Below are 17,438 nucleotides of genomic sequence, written 5' to 3'. Positions count from 1 at the left end.
CTGAATTAAATGAATCTTAATCAACTTTGATCAGATTCAACCTCCATTTTGTAACCATATAATTATTTTTTAAATAAAATATCATTCAGCCAAAGCAGTGAAATCATTGGAGAGTTTTTCTCTGTCAACATTAGTGACTTGATTCAGAGAATCAGATTATAAAAACTGAAATGTTTCATCAGTCCGGCGCTCCAGAGCTCTGCTGCCCTCTGCTGCCCCCTGCTGCACAGGAGCAACATGACATTTACCCACCGACGGGGTAAATGTGTGACAATAAAAGATGCTTCCATCATAATCAAATCATTTTGTCCAGATTTTCTAACAGCAGATTGTGTCTTCATTAAAGGAAGTGAAAATCAACTTTAAATGATTTCAAGTGTAAGTCTGACTGCTTGAGAGAAAAATATCAAGAAATATTTTTGAAAATCCATGCTTTAAATAAATAGTAATGACTAAATATTCAAATAGAATAGAGAGTGTGTAGTATGAGAAAATTTACAACATAGGAAAAATACTGTACAGTTATTGGGAAAAAAATTATATTAAAATAAATATGCCACTCAACAGTAATTTAAGAAAAATGCACGAGATGTTTTATTTGTTGTTAGAAAACAGACTGTTTATGAATGGAGAAAATCAGAGAACAATCATGAAAAATCGGGTTCCTCGTTTTTAAATGATTTAATCAAATAAATTATCACCTGAATCATTAAAAATGACTCAAAAACGATGAGAAGCCAAAGTCATGAAGCCTACATTTCCCATGATTCTCGACGGAGACGGAAATACGTCATCACCCGTGACCTTGACGTCTCTTCCCATTCGGTTTTCTAACAGGACAGCATGGCGAACAAGGAGCCAGGTGTAAGTGGGTTTATTTCCTTTAATATTTATGATTTTTCGGAACCGTTTTCTTCTTTCCGGGTCCAGTTCGGTTCAACGGCTCCGTGGTTTCCCGCGGCTCGTGCCATGTTAAAACTCAGCGCGTGAGTCCAGCTGACGTTAGATGACAAGCAGAGCTGATTTAGGAGGATTTAAATGCGGTTAGTAATAATGTAAATGTCTGATTCTGCTTAGTTTTAATGTCTGTTCTACTAAATCTGTTCAACGTTGGTGACTCCGGCTTGATTTAGAGAATCAGACGGGATTTATGTCGGGAAGGCTTCAGGGTTCCGCTCAGGAGTCTAAATTACGTTGACAAAAGCTCTAAAATAAGGTAATTTTAGGATTTTCTCTAATTTCCAGCTGGTATTCTGACTCTATTAAATCTTAATTAAAGTCTCCAGACACTCAACTTTAATTCGGCTCATAAAGCAGGTGTTTGAATGACATTTATTTTGATCTAATTGTTCTAAAATCCGCGGAGGATCGCTGTTTACACCACAGAACGACCGGATAGAACAGGGATCCAAGCTTTAAGGCCTGGTATGGAGGTCAACCTTGTTGATCCTGATGCCTTGTATCTGCGGGGTGGTTGATCTAATCAGACGTGATCTGCTGTGTTTTTCAGGGTTTTCTGCAGCAGCTGCGGCAGATCGCTGGCAGGATGTCCTCTGGACCCCGGGGAGCAGGAATCGGACTGAAGCTCCTGATCGGAGCTGGAGCTCTGGCTTACGGCGTGAAGGAAGCTACATACACAGGTAGCCCTGACCTCTGACCTCTGAATCCCTGCCTCAGCAGCAGAAACAGTTTAGTTTCAGTCCAGTTGGAGGAGAAAGCTCTGATTGAAATCCAGTTGATCCCAATCCAAGTTGGTCTCCTTATAATCCCATCCAATCTGATTAGTACCTGGAAAATCTCGGGATCCTCTGGGATCCCACTGATACCCCCGGCTCATTAATAAGGTGAGAAACCAGGGGTGTCCAAACTTTCAGTAAAGTTACGAGAACTCGAAGGCCACATTTTTTAAGTTAAAACTGAAAAGATCTCTTTAATATAAATAGACAACACTTTATTAAAGCAGAAGACTCTGATTTTTGTAGAAACGAAATCTGGGAAACGGGTTCGTGAAGAGTTGCTGTTGTACGTGACAGATAAATATTTTCCAAAGGTTTTTTTTTAGTTTATTATCCTCATGATTTTGTTTTATTTTTACGTAAGGTCAGACATCGCTGGTTGGTTTTAGCAAAGTTAAAGAAAGTTACTTTGTCTCCTAAATAAATACATGTTAGCATTTTATTTTTCTGGAAGAATATTGAATTAATTATGAATTTGCTCTGTTCTTGAATTGTGGACTGACTGAGGGCCCAAACAAAGCCATCCAGCGGGCTGTAAATGGCCCCCGGGCCACATTTTGGATATCCTGTTATAAACTCTTCTCTGTGTTATTTTCCGCTCATGTGGCTCCAGCAGGAAGCTGCCAGTTAATGTCCAGTGGAAAGCTAACGCTGTGGCTGAAGCTCAGACAGGAAACGTCAGCATTATGCTGCGGATCAGAACCTTTAGCATCCTGCAGCTAACGGTTTGGACCCGGACCAGAACCTTCTGACTGTCCTCTGTCTCTCTCTCTGTGTTCAGTGGAAGGAGGACATCGAGCCATCGTCTTCAACAGGATCGGTGGGATGGAGATGAACACAGTCCTCGCTGAAGGACTCCACTTCAGGTACGTTAGCGCAGCAGCTAGCCGCTCAGCTAGCTGCTTTATTAGCTGCATTATAACAGCTGCTATGATTGTTTTCACAACTGATTGGCATCTCAGAGGCTCAAATAATACCTGAACTTTGACCCTGAATCCCAGAGGAGTTGAAAAGGTTAATGGAGCAGAGAGAGAAGGAGGAGGAAGATCGGAGCGACTCCTCCGTCCATCATGGTGAACAATAGAAGATCTTCATCAAACAAGATGGACGAACTTCAAGGCCAAAACAGGATCCAGTCAGAGTTTTACATTTATTAGGTCATTCAGTGGAACATGATGGATCTGGATCTCATCCCAGACTCCAGCATCTCTCAGCCTGGATTTCAGACCAAACAACCAGACACATTTAAAGAGCAGCAAAAGCAAAGGAGGTGGATTAGCAGAGCTGCTAACAGCTGATGGAGTCATCCAGTCTGGATACTGAACTGTTAGCATGAGTCTGTCATACAGTCTTCAGTCAGAGGGCTCTTCAGAGTCACTGTGAGATGGACTGCTACTGGAGCTCCTTCCAGCCCGCAGCATCAGCAGTCATGACGACTCTGAAGGAATTTGGCTGATCTGAGTTATGAGGACATGTAGGGACTCGTCATCCTCTGTGTGAGGATGAAGGTTTTCCTGCTGTAATCAGATTACTTTCCTCTGGTTCTGACCCAGTTGTCGTCTGCAGGGTCCCCTGGTTCCAGTACCCCATCATCTATGACATCAGAGCGCGGCCCAGGAAGATCTCCTCCCTCACAGGAAGCAAAGGTCAGAGGTCGTTTTCAGTCAGACCAATGTTTGGCTTTGTGTCCTGGTTCTGGTCCTGATTCTGGACCTGGACCTGGTTCCGGTTCTGGTCCTGGTCCTGGACCTGGACCTGGTTCTGGTTCTGGTCCTGGTCCTGGACCTGGTTCTGGTCCTGGACCTGGACCTGGACGTGAACCTGAACCTGGTTCTGGTTCTGGTTCTGGTTCTGGTTCTGGTTCTGGTCCTGGTCCTGGTTCTGGTTCTGGTCCTGGTTCTGGTTCTGGTCCTGGTTCTGGTCCTTGTTCTGGTCCTGGTCCTGGTTCTGGACCTGGTTCTGGTCCTTGTTCTGGTTCTGGTCCTGGTCCTGGTTCTGGTTCATTGGTTTAAACCAGTCTTTCTCAAACCGTGGTCCCAGACTGTTTTTAGTCTCCAGGCGCCCCCTAGTGATCCTTGAGGTACTGCATGTAAACAACAGTTTATCTACCGTGACGTCATCTCAAAGCGCGTCGCTACAGTTAGCTTAGCAAAGGACTGCGTTAAAAATAACGATGGAAAACTGGATTAAAACTGGGTCCCTCAAAAGAAAAGCTGCAGATACTGATGGAAAGAAAACAAGACCAGGAATATTATATGATCAGAGAAGCAGAAGCTGCTGAGGGTTGATGTTCACCAGCGACTGGATTCCTGTGAACGGCTTTGTTAAAGCAGCAGCTCTATTATTGTTATTAATGCACATAACACTTGGTGTCCATGTGGCGTCACATGTAGCAAACAGCACCACTCTTCATCAGGAAGAACTAAGAAAACAACATGCGAGTTAACAGGCTAATGTTTTATTTTTTATTGAGGTGTGTTATTTCAGTTACTGCTGGTTAAATGGCTTAATTGATCCTCAGCCTGAAAAGGTTTGAGAATCTCTGGATTAAAGGGAAGTGGCTGCAGTTTGCTGCCTGCCACCTAGAGGGCAGCACATCCATCAACTGGAAGCTTCCTCTGAAGGTTCGATCGTCATGGCAACCGCTGATGAATGCATGTAGTTTTCTATGTATGAACATTTTTCCCTTAAACTAGTCAACTCAGCCTCCATTTTGTTTTTATAGTTTATTTGTCAACATAAAGTAAAAAAAAAAATGTTTTTAATGTTTGTGAAGTTTTAAGATGTTTTTCTAAAATGATATCCTGGTCAGTTAGGTCTGTTGTAAACGAATATTTTAGTAACCGAGTAATCTATCGATTATTATTACGATATAAGACACAGAATAGACGCTACAGGAGAGGCTGGAGTTACGTTGTGCATCCACTAGATGGAGCTGCTCTAAAGGGAATGTCAACAAAACAGTCCGACTCGGGTCGGTGAGGAGAGCCTTCCTGGGCCAGACGATGGTCACCCTTCAGCATGTTGGTGGAGAACCTGGTGCTACATGACCTGCAGACGACCTGATCATCAGGTTGGTGGGTAGATGGGTCAGTCAAACTTTATTAACAAACCAGCGTTCTGACAACTATCCCAGCATGCACCGCGCGCTTCTTCTTCTGCAGGCAAAATGAAGTCGGCGGCTGGTTACCGTAGCTGCTGGACCTGTTGTGGCTCCATGTTGGTCCATATATAAGGCGCACTGTGGGCTTCTGAGGAAACTGAAGGTTTTTAGGTGCCTTATAGTGCAGAAAATACGGTAATCGAGTAATCTGATAAATAAAATGTATAAAATAAAATATTGGTAAATCTGGCATAACAGCAGTGTTACTATCGGATATCAACATCAGTCCAATTTTTCACATTTGAGCTTCCCTAAGTTACTTTTTTGTAGTTTAGAAAATTAATCTGTAACAATAAAAGTTCACTTTCTAAGTTAAACTGAAGAAAAGTTACACAAAGATCTGAATTATATTCAGTGTAATAATAAAGAGCCAGGCTCACAAATACTGTTATAAAAATGTGTAAACTTTTAGTTTCTGTTCATCTTCAGTCAGTTAAAACAGCTGAACTCTCACTTTGTCCCAAACCTGCCGAGCTTTGGGTTTGACGATACGGGGAATGTCGCCTGGATTGGGGGGTTTGGGGTCAGAGGGCAGGCAAAGGTAAAATGTGGGGTGGAGGGGAGGAAATAGACCAGGGGACAGGCGAACGAAGAGACCTAATGCCGGGGGGAGAGACCATCGGTAGACCAGGGGACGGACGTACGAACGGGGGGAGCAACACGGGATATTTACGGCTCCTCCGTTCAGAAGCTCATCGCGGTTCGTCCGTAAAGCTGCTCTGTAAGCATCAGCCGCCCGCCGCTCCGTCTCTCCGCTCACCTGTATAAATCCTCCTCGGCTCCAACCAGCAGCTCCGGAGCAGAAAGGCTGCCGGACTCCCGGCATCCTTTCTGCTCCGGGCATTTTAAGGATGTTTATTGGTCCCGAAAACCATGAAAACCCGAAATTATCACCAATCAGTAAAATCCCCGCGGGCCGAACCTGAAGATTGGACGTTATGCTGCTAACACGTAGCTTCCGTCAACAACTCAGAGGAAGTCAGAGTGACATGCAACGCAGATCATGTTCCGGCCGGAACACGGCGCTAAATGATAAAACGTAAATTAACGAAGCTTCCAGGCAGGTCAATTTTAATCAAGGAATTTAAATAATCGAGGTTCTCGAGTCACTCGAGGAATCGTTTCAGCCCTCATCTCAGTAATTAATCTTCCTGCTTCATCTGGACAGTCGGGTTCTGGTACTAGAACCGACCCGTTAACCAACCAGAACCAAAACTGACCAGATTAACCAACCAGAACGATTTGTCCTGTCAGACCTGATGCCGAGTGTGACGCTGCGGGTTCTGTTTGGTTAACGGTTCTGGTTCTGGTTCTGTCAGACCTGCAGATGGTGAACGTGACGCTGCGGGTTCTGTCCCGGCCGCTGGCCTCCAACCTGCCGGTTCTGTACCAGCGTTTGGGTCAGGACTACGATGAGCGGGTTCTGCCCTCCATTGTTAACGAGGTTCTGAAGAGCGTGGTGGCCAAGTTCAACGCCTCGCAGCTCATCACGCAGAGGGCCCAGGTGGGTGCAGCCGACCCGACTGCTGGTTCTGGGGCAGCAGGAAGTCAGTCATGTTGATCCGGCCCGGTTCCGTCCGGCCCGTCCCGTTCTGCAGGTGTCGCTGCTGATCCGCAGGGAGCTGTTTGAGCGAGCCAAAGACTTCAGCATCATCCTGGACGACGTGGCCATCACCGAGCTGAGCTTCAGCCGCGAGTACACGGCCGCCGTGGAGGCCAAACAAGTCGGTGAGTGGGCCGGAACCGGGCCGCTTCCATAGGCTCAGCAGGCCCGGTTCGATCTGAGGTTCTGGTTGTTCTCCTCTAGCCCAGCAGGAGGCGCAGCGGGCCCAGTTCTATGTGGAGAAGGCCAAGCAGGAGCAGAGGCAGAAGATCATCCAGGCTGAGGGCGAAGCGCAGGCCGCCAAGATGGTGAGCTGGACCGGGTCGGAGCCGGTTCTGGACCTGGTGGGAGCCGGTTCTGGACCGGGTCGGAGCCGGTTCTGGACCAGTTCTGAATTCTCTTTCAGAAAGACCCAATTGAAGAAGTTATTCTGAAATGTTTTAGTTTCCATCCAGTTCATGCTTCAAACTGAGCAAAGAGCCCCTGATGGAGTCTCAGCTCAGAAATGCGTCGCACGATGCGATAAACTGTCTCACGATGCGATAAACTGTCTCATGATGCGATAAACTGGATCATGATGCGATAAACTGACTCATGATGCGATAAACTGACTCACGATGCGATAAACTGTCTCACGATGCGATAAACTGTCTCACGATGCGATAAACTGTCTCACGATGCGATAAACTGTCTCACGATGCGATAAACTGTCTCACGATGCGATAAACTGTCTCACGGTGCGATAAACTGTCTCACGGTGCGATAAACTGTCTCCTGATGCGATAAACTGTCTCATGATGCGATAAACTGACTCACGATGCGATAAACTGTCTCACGATGCGATAAACTGTCTCACGATGCGATAAACTGTCTCCTGATGCGATAAACTGACTCACGATGCGATAAACTGACTCACGATGCGATAAACTGACTCACGATGCGATAAACTGACTCACGATGCGATAAACTGACTCACGATGCGATAAACTCTCTCACGATGTGATAAACTGTCTCCTGATGCGATAAACTGACTCATGATGCGATAAACTGTCTCTTGATGCGATAAACTGACTCATGATGCGATAAACTGTCTCCTGATGCGATAAACTGTCTCACGATGCGATAAACTGACTCACGATGCGATAAACTGTCTCACGATGCGATAAACTGACTCACGATGCGATAAACTGACTCACGATGCAATAAACTGACTCACGATGCGATAAACTGTCTCACGATGCGATAAACTGACTCACGATGCGATAAACTGTCTCACGATGCGATAAACTGTCTCACGATGCGATAAACTGACTCACGATGCGATAAACTGTCTCACGATGCGATAAACTGACTCACGATGCGATAAACTGTCTCACGGTGCGATAAACTGTCTCACGATGCGATAAACTGTCTCACGGTGCGATAAACTGTCTCACGATGCGATAAACTGACTCACGATGCGATAAACTGTCTCACGATGCGATAAACTGATGCGATCAGCGCTCTGCCTCTCGGCCGCAGACGGATCGTCGGATTGTGATCGGATGCAGAAGAATTGTTCCGAAATAATTAATTAGACAGAAAAATGTTGTAAACGTAGAGAAACTTTCTAAATTTCAGCTCATTGAAGAACTTTAAACATTTTACTGGTCTAGTCCAATCCTGCTTTAAATGAAAACCTTTTACTGGATTGATGGCTGATAATTTAAATGTAAATGTTGCCTTTACAGTGATTAAGATGGAAACCGTGACGTGAAACGATGCAGTAGAAAATCTGTTACCATGGTAACCTCACCTTTCTGCTGACCTCAGCCTGATGATCCAGTTAATCTGTGATTTAATTCCTGGATGTTTTATTAAACAGTTTCCACATCAACCACAGAAGAAGAAGAGCTGATCTGTTATTGATCCCATTAGAAACTGGAAGAGTTCAATTAACTTTATGATCAGTTTTACTGTTTACACTTCCTGTCTCCATCTGAGCGCGTGCAGAAACCTTTACTGTCCGACCCACCTGACTGTGTGTGTGTGTGTGTGTGTTTCTCTCTCTCTCCCTGCGTGTGTGTGCGTGCGTTCGTTCGTGCGTGCGTGCGTGTGTGTGTGTGTGTGTGTGTGCGCACGCCAGCTGGGCATCGCCGTGACGAAGAACCCCGGCTACCTGAAGCTCCGGAAGATCCGGGCAGCCCAGAACATCGCCAAGACGGTAAGAACCCAGCAGAACTTCCTGTTGGTCCAGATTAGCTTAAGGCTCCACACACTCACCTGATTGGGGTTGGGGGGGGGGGGGGGGAGCTGCAGGTAACCATGGTAACCAGCTTGGTAAACTAAGCATCACCTCCAGGGTTTTATCAGAACCGGTTCTGGTTCCTGCTGAGTTTCCTCTGATCTGGACTCAATTTGAATCCGGCTCTGGATGTTCTGGAGGTTCTGGATGTTCTGGAGGTTCTGGAGGTCCGTTCTGCTCCCTCCAGCAGCTGTGATCCTGCAGCTGCTGACAGACGGCCACCAGAGGGCGACAAACCTCCAGGAATCGTTTCAGCTTCTGTTGCTGTGTGCTCTGACCTTTGACCTCTGGTTGTCACCATCAGAGCAGGTTAGAACCTGCAGCAGAGAGTTAATCTGCCCGGCAACAGCTGGAGTTTTTAAAGATGGAGGATAAGAAACAGGAAGCAGCAGGTTGACTCAAACCAGAGAAGAAGAAAATCCAAACGGGTTTTATATTTTATTATGGGTAAAAATCTGAAAAGTGTGGCTGGCATTTATATTGACTCTGGATGGAGAACATTCTTCTTAAAGTTTCACCACTGATTATTCTCAGCTGGATTTGGTTCCTTACTTTGACTAGGCCATCCCATAATATATCTGGCTGGGTGTTCAGGCTCCCCACAGCATGATGCTGCCACCACAAGGTTTTCAAACCGCACCATTAAAGTTTCAGCAGATGGTCATCTCTGCTGCTCCTCCAGAACCAGAACCTCCTCTGCTGGGTTTCTGGTCTCCATGGTGACGCTGGTGGTTCTGCACAGAACCTCAGACCAGAATCAGAACCAGAACCAGAGGAGATCCAGGCTCTAAAGGAGGCTGAGGACAGATGAACAGGCACACTCCACACTATTCAGATCTTTTCTCATTAAAAGTGAACCATTCTCCTGACCCGACACCTGCAGGGTTCTGCAGAACCTGGCTCTGGTTCTGACCCGCCTGTGTCCGTCCTGCAGGTGGCGCAGTCCCAGAACCGAGTGTACCTGAACGCGGACAGCCTGGTGCTCAACCTGCAGGACCGAGACAGCTTCACGTGAGTCCGGTCCGCTCCAGCAGGCCCATCTTACCGGGTCAGAACCAGAACCTTTCCTCTCTCTGTTTCAGGCTGTCGCTGTCCAAGAAGTAAGACGTCTCCTCTTCATCATCTTCCTCTTCCTCAGCACCCGTTTCCCATCATCCCCCTCTCCGTCCCGATCAGAACCCAAACTGGGCCTCAGATCCCGGTCTGCTGGTTCCGCTCAGATAAACCCGACCCGGATTGATGCAAGTTCCCTTCATAGACTGAGGAATGTCAGTCGGACTTCTTTACAGAACCGGACCGGACCAGGAAGCCGGTTCTGATCCGGTTCCAGCAGCAGGGCGGACTCCACCTGAACTGACGATCCGTCCTGCTGAGGCTGGTTCTGCCAGGACCCGGGTCCAAATCCGGTTCTGATGGGCTGCACTGGAGCTGAAGGCCTGGTTTACTCTGACCCATGAAAGGGGTTCTGGACCTGACCCAGAAGTTCTACAGAACCTGCTTGAAAGCGGCGCCGGGTTCTGGACCGGTTCTGACATTAAGCTTGACCCGGTTCTGTTGTTATTCTGGTACTGCATCAGTTCTAATCACTCAAGTAATGATAAATGCTCTACAGACCAGGTCCATTTGGTTCTGGTTCTGGTCGGGTCCAGATTTGTTCTTGACTCAAGATTATAAAAATGAAATGAAATCATCAGTTAAATCAGAACCAGATTCCTCCATGTTGGGTTTGGACCGGGTTCTGGTCGGTACCAGACGGGCCGGTCCGGGTCGGTGGTTCTGTCGATTTAACTGGTTCTAAATATAACGTCTGATATTCCAGGCCTCACACAGGATTTCCATATTTGGTCGTGTGTCACGTTTAGCCGCTGACATCACTTTGATTCACTGGTTGGTTTGGATAAAACTACAAACCCCAGAATGCAGCGGGGCAGCAGCTCCTGTCCTGTCATCATTCATGGCGTCCGGCTGGAGGTGAACGGTTCCCATGAAGATCAATGATTCACCTGGAGCTGGTAGAAACCCGACTTCTCTTCCTGGTTTGGATTAAAAATAAAATCTAATTTTTTTTATACCACATCAGATTTTTATTTTTCTGTCTTTTCTAAAAAGGAAATTACAAATAACAGAAAATATTTTCAAAAAGTTGCATGACGGAGTATCAGGGCCATGCTACGAGTTTCCAGAATAAAGACGACACCAGAGAAACGGCATAAAATTACAATAACATATTAATTGAATCAGGAAAAAGCTTGTAGAGATTTCAGCCTCGGTTTGTCTGAGTCTTTATGCGAAACAGACAGAAATTATATGTACAGAGTGCAGCTAAACTAAACTTAGCTGCAGTAGCAGCTTCTAATTTACCACAATACTAAACATTTGCAGGAGCTAATGCTGAACTGCTAATCACAAAAAATTAGAAGTTAAATCGCTAAATGCATAAAAAATATGCTAATTCTAAACCGCTAAAAAAACATCAGAAGCTAATGCTAAATCGCTAAGCATGTTAAAAAAATGTGAAGCTAATGCTAAATCGCTAAGCATGTTAAAAAAATGTGAAGCTAATGCTAACGATTAAGTGATGACGGTGTGAGACTCGCTAACAGCAAAGTGTTGGACCTGCCTAAAGGAGGTTCTACAGAGTTCTGACTCGAGAGGGAAGAAAACAAATGCATGCCACACTATTCAGAGATGTCTAAAAATAAAAACCCATTTCTGTAAGTTGGTGAGTTTTGGGTCGGAACAGAACAAGACTGAAGGAAAAGCTGAACATGTTGAAGAGCATCTGCTGCGCGCGCGCACACACACACACACACACACACACACACACACGAATCCAAATGTCCTCTGAGACCCCAGACCAACTGGACCGGGACCGGGTCAGAACCTCTAGAAGCTGATGGGGCCGTGACGTCACCGTCTTTGTCCCCGGAGTGCCTCTTCTTCCTCCGTCCTTCCTCTACAGGGCAGAGACAACACAAGATGGCTGCCGGGTTATTTATAGGCCGAGCTGCTGCTGCTGCAACCAGAAACCTGCACCCAGCCGGGCCGGGGGGGGGGCAGAGAGGAGGGGGGGCAGAGGGGAGGGGGGCGGCCTCCATTGTGTGAGTGACACAAAGCAGCCGCCATGTTGGGAAGCTGCTCCGCTTCTGCATGAGAAAGAGGAGGAGGAGGAGGAGGAAGGTGTGGGGGCAGATTTACAGCTCAGAGGGGATTTTTTTATTCAGAGGGAGAGGAGGGGGGGGTAATATTCATGGAGGGGGCAGAAAAAGGCAAGAGGGGGCTGGGAGACGGAGGCGACGTCTGATTGGCTGCGGCTTCACGCCCCCTCATACCAAGTCTGTAGAAGCGACCAATCAGAGGCCAGGACGCGGTTTGAAAGATGCCAGAAGGAAAAGAGAGGCAGGGGGGCAAGAAACGGGGGGAGGAAGGGGTAAGAGGGGCTGATGGGGGGTGAGAGGAAAAAACCCGGAGTCAGAGATGATGAATGTCCCGCTGGAGTCATGAGCAGCAGCTGCAGTCTGTTAGAACACGACCCGGTTCTGGTTCTGGCTCCTCCTGATAAATGACCAGCAGAGCTTACTGATCGGAACCAGAACCACAGCTGGTTCTGGAGGGAAGGTCAGCTGCTCTTATTCTGGCTTTAACCTTCATTTACCGCTCTGGTCACCGATCCAGACTCTTTAGCAGCATCTGGCGGCGGCTGGAGGAACTGCAGCTTTAACGTTCCCCTTAAAGCGCTTAAATGTTTGTGTTTCTGCATTAAACACACAAACCTGAGAAAGAAGCTGAAGGTGACATGCGCAGCTGCGGTCTGACCTCCGCCATGTTCCTGCAGGATCTGCAGTGCTGCTGCTGCAGCTGCTGCTCAGAGGGGGCGGGGTCACGTGACCAGGCTGGCCCCGCCCCCTCACATCCTGCTTTCACTGTTCACAAACAAGGACGGATTACCGCTCATCTGCTCCGTCGCCATGGAAACACTGACCTCACTCCGGCGGTGACTCTCAATCTGGGCTGGTTGCCAGGGCGACGGGCTGCTGTTCGGTTGCCAGGGCAGCTCTGCAGTGTCGTCAGCGGCCGGAGCAGGACGCTGTTTGCGTGCGGCCAGCAGGGGGCGCGCCACCGAGGCAGAAACATTATAATCACAGCCACCTTCATTAAATACCTGATCATACAATAAGAAATATTTCATTTTTATTTAATACTTCATGCATCACTTATTTACTCTATTGGGCAGGTAACATTTTTAGTTGATATATTTGTTGCATTTCTTTAAAGTCCATTAAAGAAATTTTCTATTTTGTTATTTATTTGTATTATATAATTTTTTCTAATTTTATTTACTGATTTATCTAACTTAATGTTTAATTTGCCAAGTTTAATTTACACCTGCTGACCTTATACCAGGTCAGCAGGTGACCTCTGGAGGTCAGCAGGTGACCTCTGGAGGTCAGCAGGTGTAAACTGAGCTTCAAACATATGAATGATACAAACTTCAAAACCTCCCAAAAAAAGAAAATCCGCTGAAAAAACTCCCAAACAAAAAACGCTGCAAGAAATAACAGCAAGTATTAAACTCTGCAGTCCCTCCTGAATCCTCCAGGCCACTAGGGGGAGTCACCACCACATCAAAGACTCTCAGCACAGACGGGATGAACAGAAGGAAAGTGGAGGAAGGAAGAAAAGACGCCATGTTTTTTCAGTTTTATACAGAAGCAGCATATTTACGTTTGTAATATTATTATTAACCAATCAAAACACAGAAAACCTTTTATAATAAACCTGAAGGCCCCAGTCTTCTTTTGACCAATCAGAGTGAGCCAAACTTTCTTAAAGGCACAGTACCTTAAATGATTAGCTTTAGGTGTTTAGCGACCCGACCCAATAGGCTCATGGAGTCCGAACTAACCGGGTCTGAGCAGAACTATTATTCTTTTCAGGTTTTTCACATTAAGGTTTTCTGACATGAAAATGATCCTGGATCAGAACCAGAGAGCAGGTTTCTAATGAGGCCAAAGGTTCTGGTTCTGTTCAGTTTCCTGTGATCCAGATAATTAACCCGCTTAACGCTGCAGAACCTCCTGGGACCAACCAGAACCAGAACCAGGTGGCCCAGTTCAGAGACCCGAGCCCAACGCTGCAGAACCTGCTGGGAGTCAAACCAGCAACCTTTCAGGTACCAACGCTGCTGCAGACGATGTGACCTTTATCATGACCTCTGCAGGGTCAGAGGTCATGATTCAACAAAACAAAAATGGCCTCCATGTCGATGTCCAAGACCAGAACCGCTGCTGACCCAGAAGAACCCAGAAGAACCTCCTGATGATCCTTCTGGGGAAACATTTCAGAAGTTCATCGCTGCAGTCAGACATGGTGGTGGCAGCATGATGCTGTGGGCCTGCTCCACGTCTGAGGGTCTGACAAAAACAAAGGGAAGGTCTGGAATGGCCTAGTCAAAGTCTAAAGCTTCACCAGGAAACTGTTGCTGGAAAACCCTCCAGTGAATTACAGCAGAGCAGGTCAAAGGTCATCCACAGTGACACTGGTGTCCAGAGTGTGAATATTCAGCAGGTTGGTTTGATTACATCTGACTTTAAAACCTGTTTGACCCTGGAGGTCAGAGGTCACGCTCCACCATCAGAAGGAGACTGGAGGGAAACATCCTGATGATCCCAAAGACTTCTGGGAAAATATTCTGACTGATCACACAGCAGAGCACGGTGGTGGCAGCATGGGGTCTTCAACCGGGTTCTGACCCAGCAGCTCCTCCTCTGATTGGCTGAAGAGCCACATGAAGACTCTGGAGTGGCCTAGTCAAAGTCAAAAGCTTTGGATTATTATATAATAATAAAATAAAAACTGAATGTTGTGTTTATTAGTTTTTATTAATAATTAATGAGGTTTAATGATCAGAAACTGAAACGAGACAAACAGGAAACCAGGAAGTGAAAACCTCTGATCACTTCCTGCTTCCAGCCGGAGTGTTTCTGGACCCGCTCAGCCTGCAGAACCCAAAACCTCCCGGTTCTGGTTGTTCTTATTTTAGATCTGACCTTCTGTCAGCAGAACAAAGAGCTGCAGCTGACTGAGAAACCTGATCCGGGTCCAGAACCGTCCAGAACCTGGAGGGAACCCGCTCCCGCTCTGCAGTTCCTCACTTCCTGTTTCTGCTGCAGACAAAAACAGGAAGTGATCCGACGAGTTTCAGGCCTGCAGGGCGACTCCTGCAGCTCACACACACTTCCTCATTCCCAGCCCCCAGAACCCGACCCGACCCGACCCAAAAAGGCTCGTCTGACATCAGCTCTCAATCCAGAACCAGCAGAACTGAATGGAACCTGAGTTAAAATGGAGAAAAACACAGAGCAGCCGGTTATTCCTGTCCCTGCAGGTGTGTGTGTGTGTGTGTGTGTGTGTGTGTGTGTGTGCGTGTGTGCGCGTGTGCGTGTGTGTGTGTGTGTGTGTGTGTGTGTGTGTGTGTGTGTGTGTGTCACAGACCTGCTCTGCCCTGCAGGTGGCGCTGCAGCTGCAGCTGCTCTGGATCTGACAAAGTTCTGATAAAAACCAGAACTGAAAGATTTTCTGTAAAAAATCTGATTTTTCAGGATAATTTCAGATCTTAAAACGATTCAAATGTAAATTTACATTTCTATAAAGTCCAGATCATTTCTGGTTCTGGTTCTGGTTCTGGTTCTGGTGTCGATCGATCAGCAGAAGCTCATCACTTTCCTCCTGGGAAAGCACGTGGTGACAGTGGAGAGGAACAAATCCTCCATCAGAACCAGAACCCGGGCCTGGACCCCACCGTCCAGAACCAGATCAGAACATCCAGGGTGCTGTTACTGTGGTCCACCTGTAGGGGCAGCAGAGCGACCTGATGCTGATTCCAGATCCTTCTGCTCCAGGCTGAACGGAGGAAACTGAACCTTCAAAGTAAGAGCATGAATATAAAGGAAACAATTTGATGAATTTTAGCACCAAGACGTCCGTTGCTAATATCTGCTACATCAGCTAATGTCCGCTCAGTTACGCTATGTTCATATTCACTGAACAAGCTTAAAATAATCAGATAAAACTGAACAGAACCTCAAAGTTCTGCTGCTTCCTGGCCCAGTAAACCGGGTCGCTGTCCAGAACCAAACATTCTGCAGACAGAACTGATTTAATTACAATTTTACATTTTAACAACTAATTTCTTAACATAATTCTTTGAAATAAATTTTTGAATTGTAATGTTTTGTTACTGTTTTCATGAATTATTTTCACAATAATTTGTGGTTTTCGTCTTCTGCAGACCTTGTATAAATTTGACCTTTGACCTTCACTTGTGTTTCTTTAGGAGCAGAAAAAACAGGAACATAATGAAGAGCAAAACACAAACACATTAATTTAAACATTTTCATGAAAATTATTCAGAAAATGGACATAAAAAATAATCTGAAAAAGTTTTTTTATATAAAAAAAATAAATATAGTTATTTAAAATGGTAAAAATAAATTAATGAATTAATTGTTGAATTAATAAATATTACTGATGAATATTTGACTCTTAATTGTAAATATTATTCATAGTTTTATGATATATTTTCCATCTCAATTTAATGCGTTTCATTTATTTATTTCATATTTAAAGTTTAGTTTTTTAAACTAATGTAAACATATATATATAATAATGTAACTAAACATTCTGTGTTTATTGTGTGTCTGGTGGAGGACTCTCCGCCCCCCGGGGCCCCGGCCCCCCGGCCCTCCCCTCCCTGCGGCCCTGGGGGACCTGCTACCGGAGCCGATGGCCGACCGACGGAGGGACAGACGGACGGCGGTCCGCAGGGAGTTCAGAGGAAATGAGGCGGGAAGAAAACATGAAAAACAAACTCATTAAAAATCTCCACATATCAATAAAATCTCCCAGAGATCAGATCAGGCGCCATGTTGCTGCAACGGCTCTCATTATTATTGCTGTTTATTCTCCTCCTCCTCCTCCTCCTCCTCCTCCTCCTCCTCCTCCATGTTTGGTCAGAGGGAACTTCTCCTGATCCTCCAGTGGGGAGGGACTCGGCTTCCTCCCGGTCTCAGAGGGCGACTCCCGTATTTTTAGAGAGGCAGACTTACTGGCTCTGCTGAGAGAGGGCGTGTGTGTGTGTGTGTGTGTGTGTGTGTGTGTGTGTGTGTGTGTGTGTGTGTGTGTGTGTGTGTCTGGGAGGAGAAGCTGACAGTGACAGATGGAGCATCATGTCTCTTCATGTCGGCCTCCTGCTCTGCTGAATCAGCTGCACAACGACTCAAACAACAACCTGCAGTTACTCAGCTTCAAACGCTTCTTCTTCTTCTGCTTCTTCTGCTTCTTCTTCTTCTGTTTCTTCTTCTTCTTCTGTTTCTTCTTCTTCTTCTTCTTCTTCTTCCTTCTCTCTCGGTGGGATTTTCCCTCCAGTGGAGGTGAAGGTTTGTCCCCAGAGAGCAGCAGCTCTGGAGGAGCTGATGAAAACCATCAGAGAATGTTTTGGTTCTGTCTCATGTCCAGAACCTCCCTGGTTCTGGAGAACCTCCCTGGTTCTGGAGAACCTCCCTGGTTCTGTAGAGCCTCTCTGGTTCTGGAGAACCTCCCTGGTTCTGGAGAACCTCTCTGGTTCTGGAGAACCTCCCTGGTTCTCCAGAA

The 17,438-nt window shown here is 46.3% G+C and overlaps 1 protein-coding gene across 2 annotated transcripts; it reads left to right on the top strand.

Annotated features, from left to right (window-relative positions):
- The first annotated feature begins 744 nt into the window (after positions 1 to 744).
- On the top strand, positions 745 to 10,862 carry LOC103460626 (prohibitin-2-like). 2 transcript variants are annotated; one of them, XM_081598850.1, is made up of 10 exons: positions 745 to 864; positions 1,511 to 1,640; positions 2,518 to 2,602; positions 3,303 to 3,382; positions 6,219 to 6,403; positions 6,498 to 6,627; positions 6,707 to 6,810; positions 8,628 to 8,705; positions 9,721 to 9,797; positions 9,869 to 10,862. In XM_081598850.1, exons 1-10 carry the CDS (start codon positions 844 to 846, stop codon positions 9,888 to 9,890), a joined length of 912 nt encoding a protein of 303 aa, XP_081454976.1. In that variant the 5' UTR covers positions 745 to 843; the 3' UTR covers positions 9,891 to 10,862. The 2 variants fall into 2 exon arrangements, with proteins under 2 accessions (XP_081454976.1, XP_081454977.1); XM_081598851.1 differs by lacking the exon at positions 745 to 864 and adding an exon at positions 1,413 to 1,433.
- The last annotated feature ends 6,576 nt before the right edge of the window (positions 10,863 to 17,438 follow it).

Source organism: Poecilia reticulata, chromosome 17, assembly GCF_904066995.2.
Source record: "Poecilia reticulata chromosome 17, P_reticulata-male-v2, whole genome shotgun sequence".
Taxonomy (NCBI): Eukaryota; Metazoa; Chordata; class Actinopteri; order Cyprinodontiformes; family Poeciliidae; genus Poecilia; species Poecilia reticulata.
Note: the sequence above shows the minus strand (reverse complement) of the source record. Positions and strands in the feature narration are given on the sequence as shown.

What these genes read in the sequence shown, in the direction of transcription:
- LOC103460626 (XM_081598850.1), top strand. Translation starts at nt 844, where the DNA reads ATGGCGAACAAGGAGCCAGGT. An exon ending in CTCCCTCACAGGAAGCAAAG is followed by an intron (nt 3,383 to 6,218) that starts GTCAGAGGTCGT and finishes TGGTTCTGTCAG; the next exon opens with ACCTGCAGATGGTGAACGTG. An exon ending in AAGCGCAGGCCGCCAAGATG is followed by an intron (nt 6,811 to 8,627) that starts GTGAGCTGGACC and finishes TGCGCACGCCAG; the next exon opens with CTGGGCATCGCCGTGACGAA.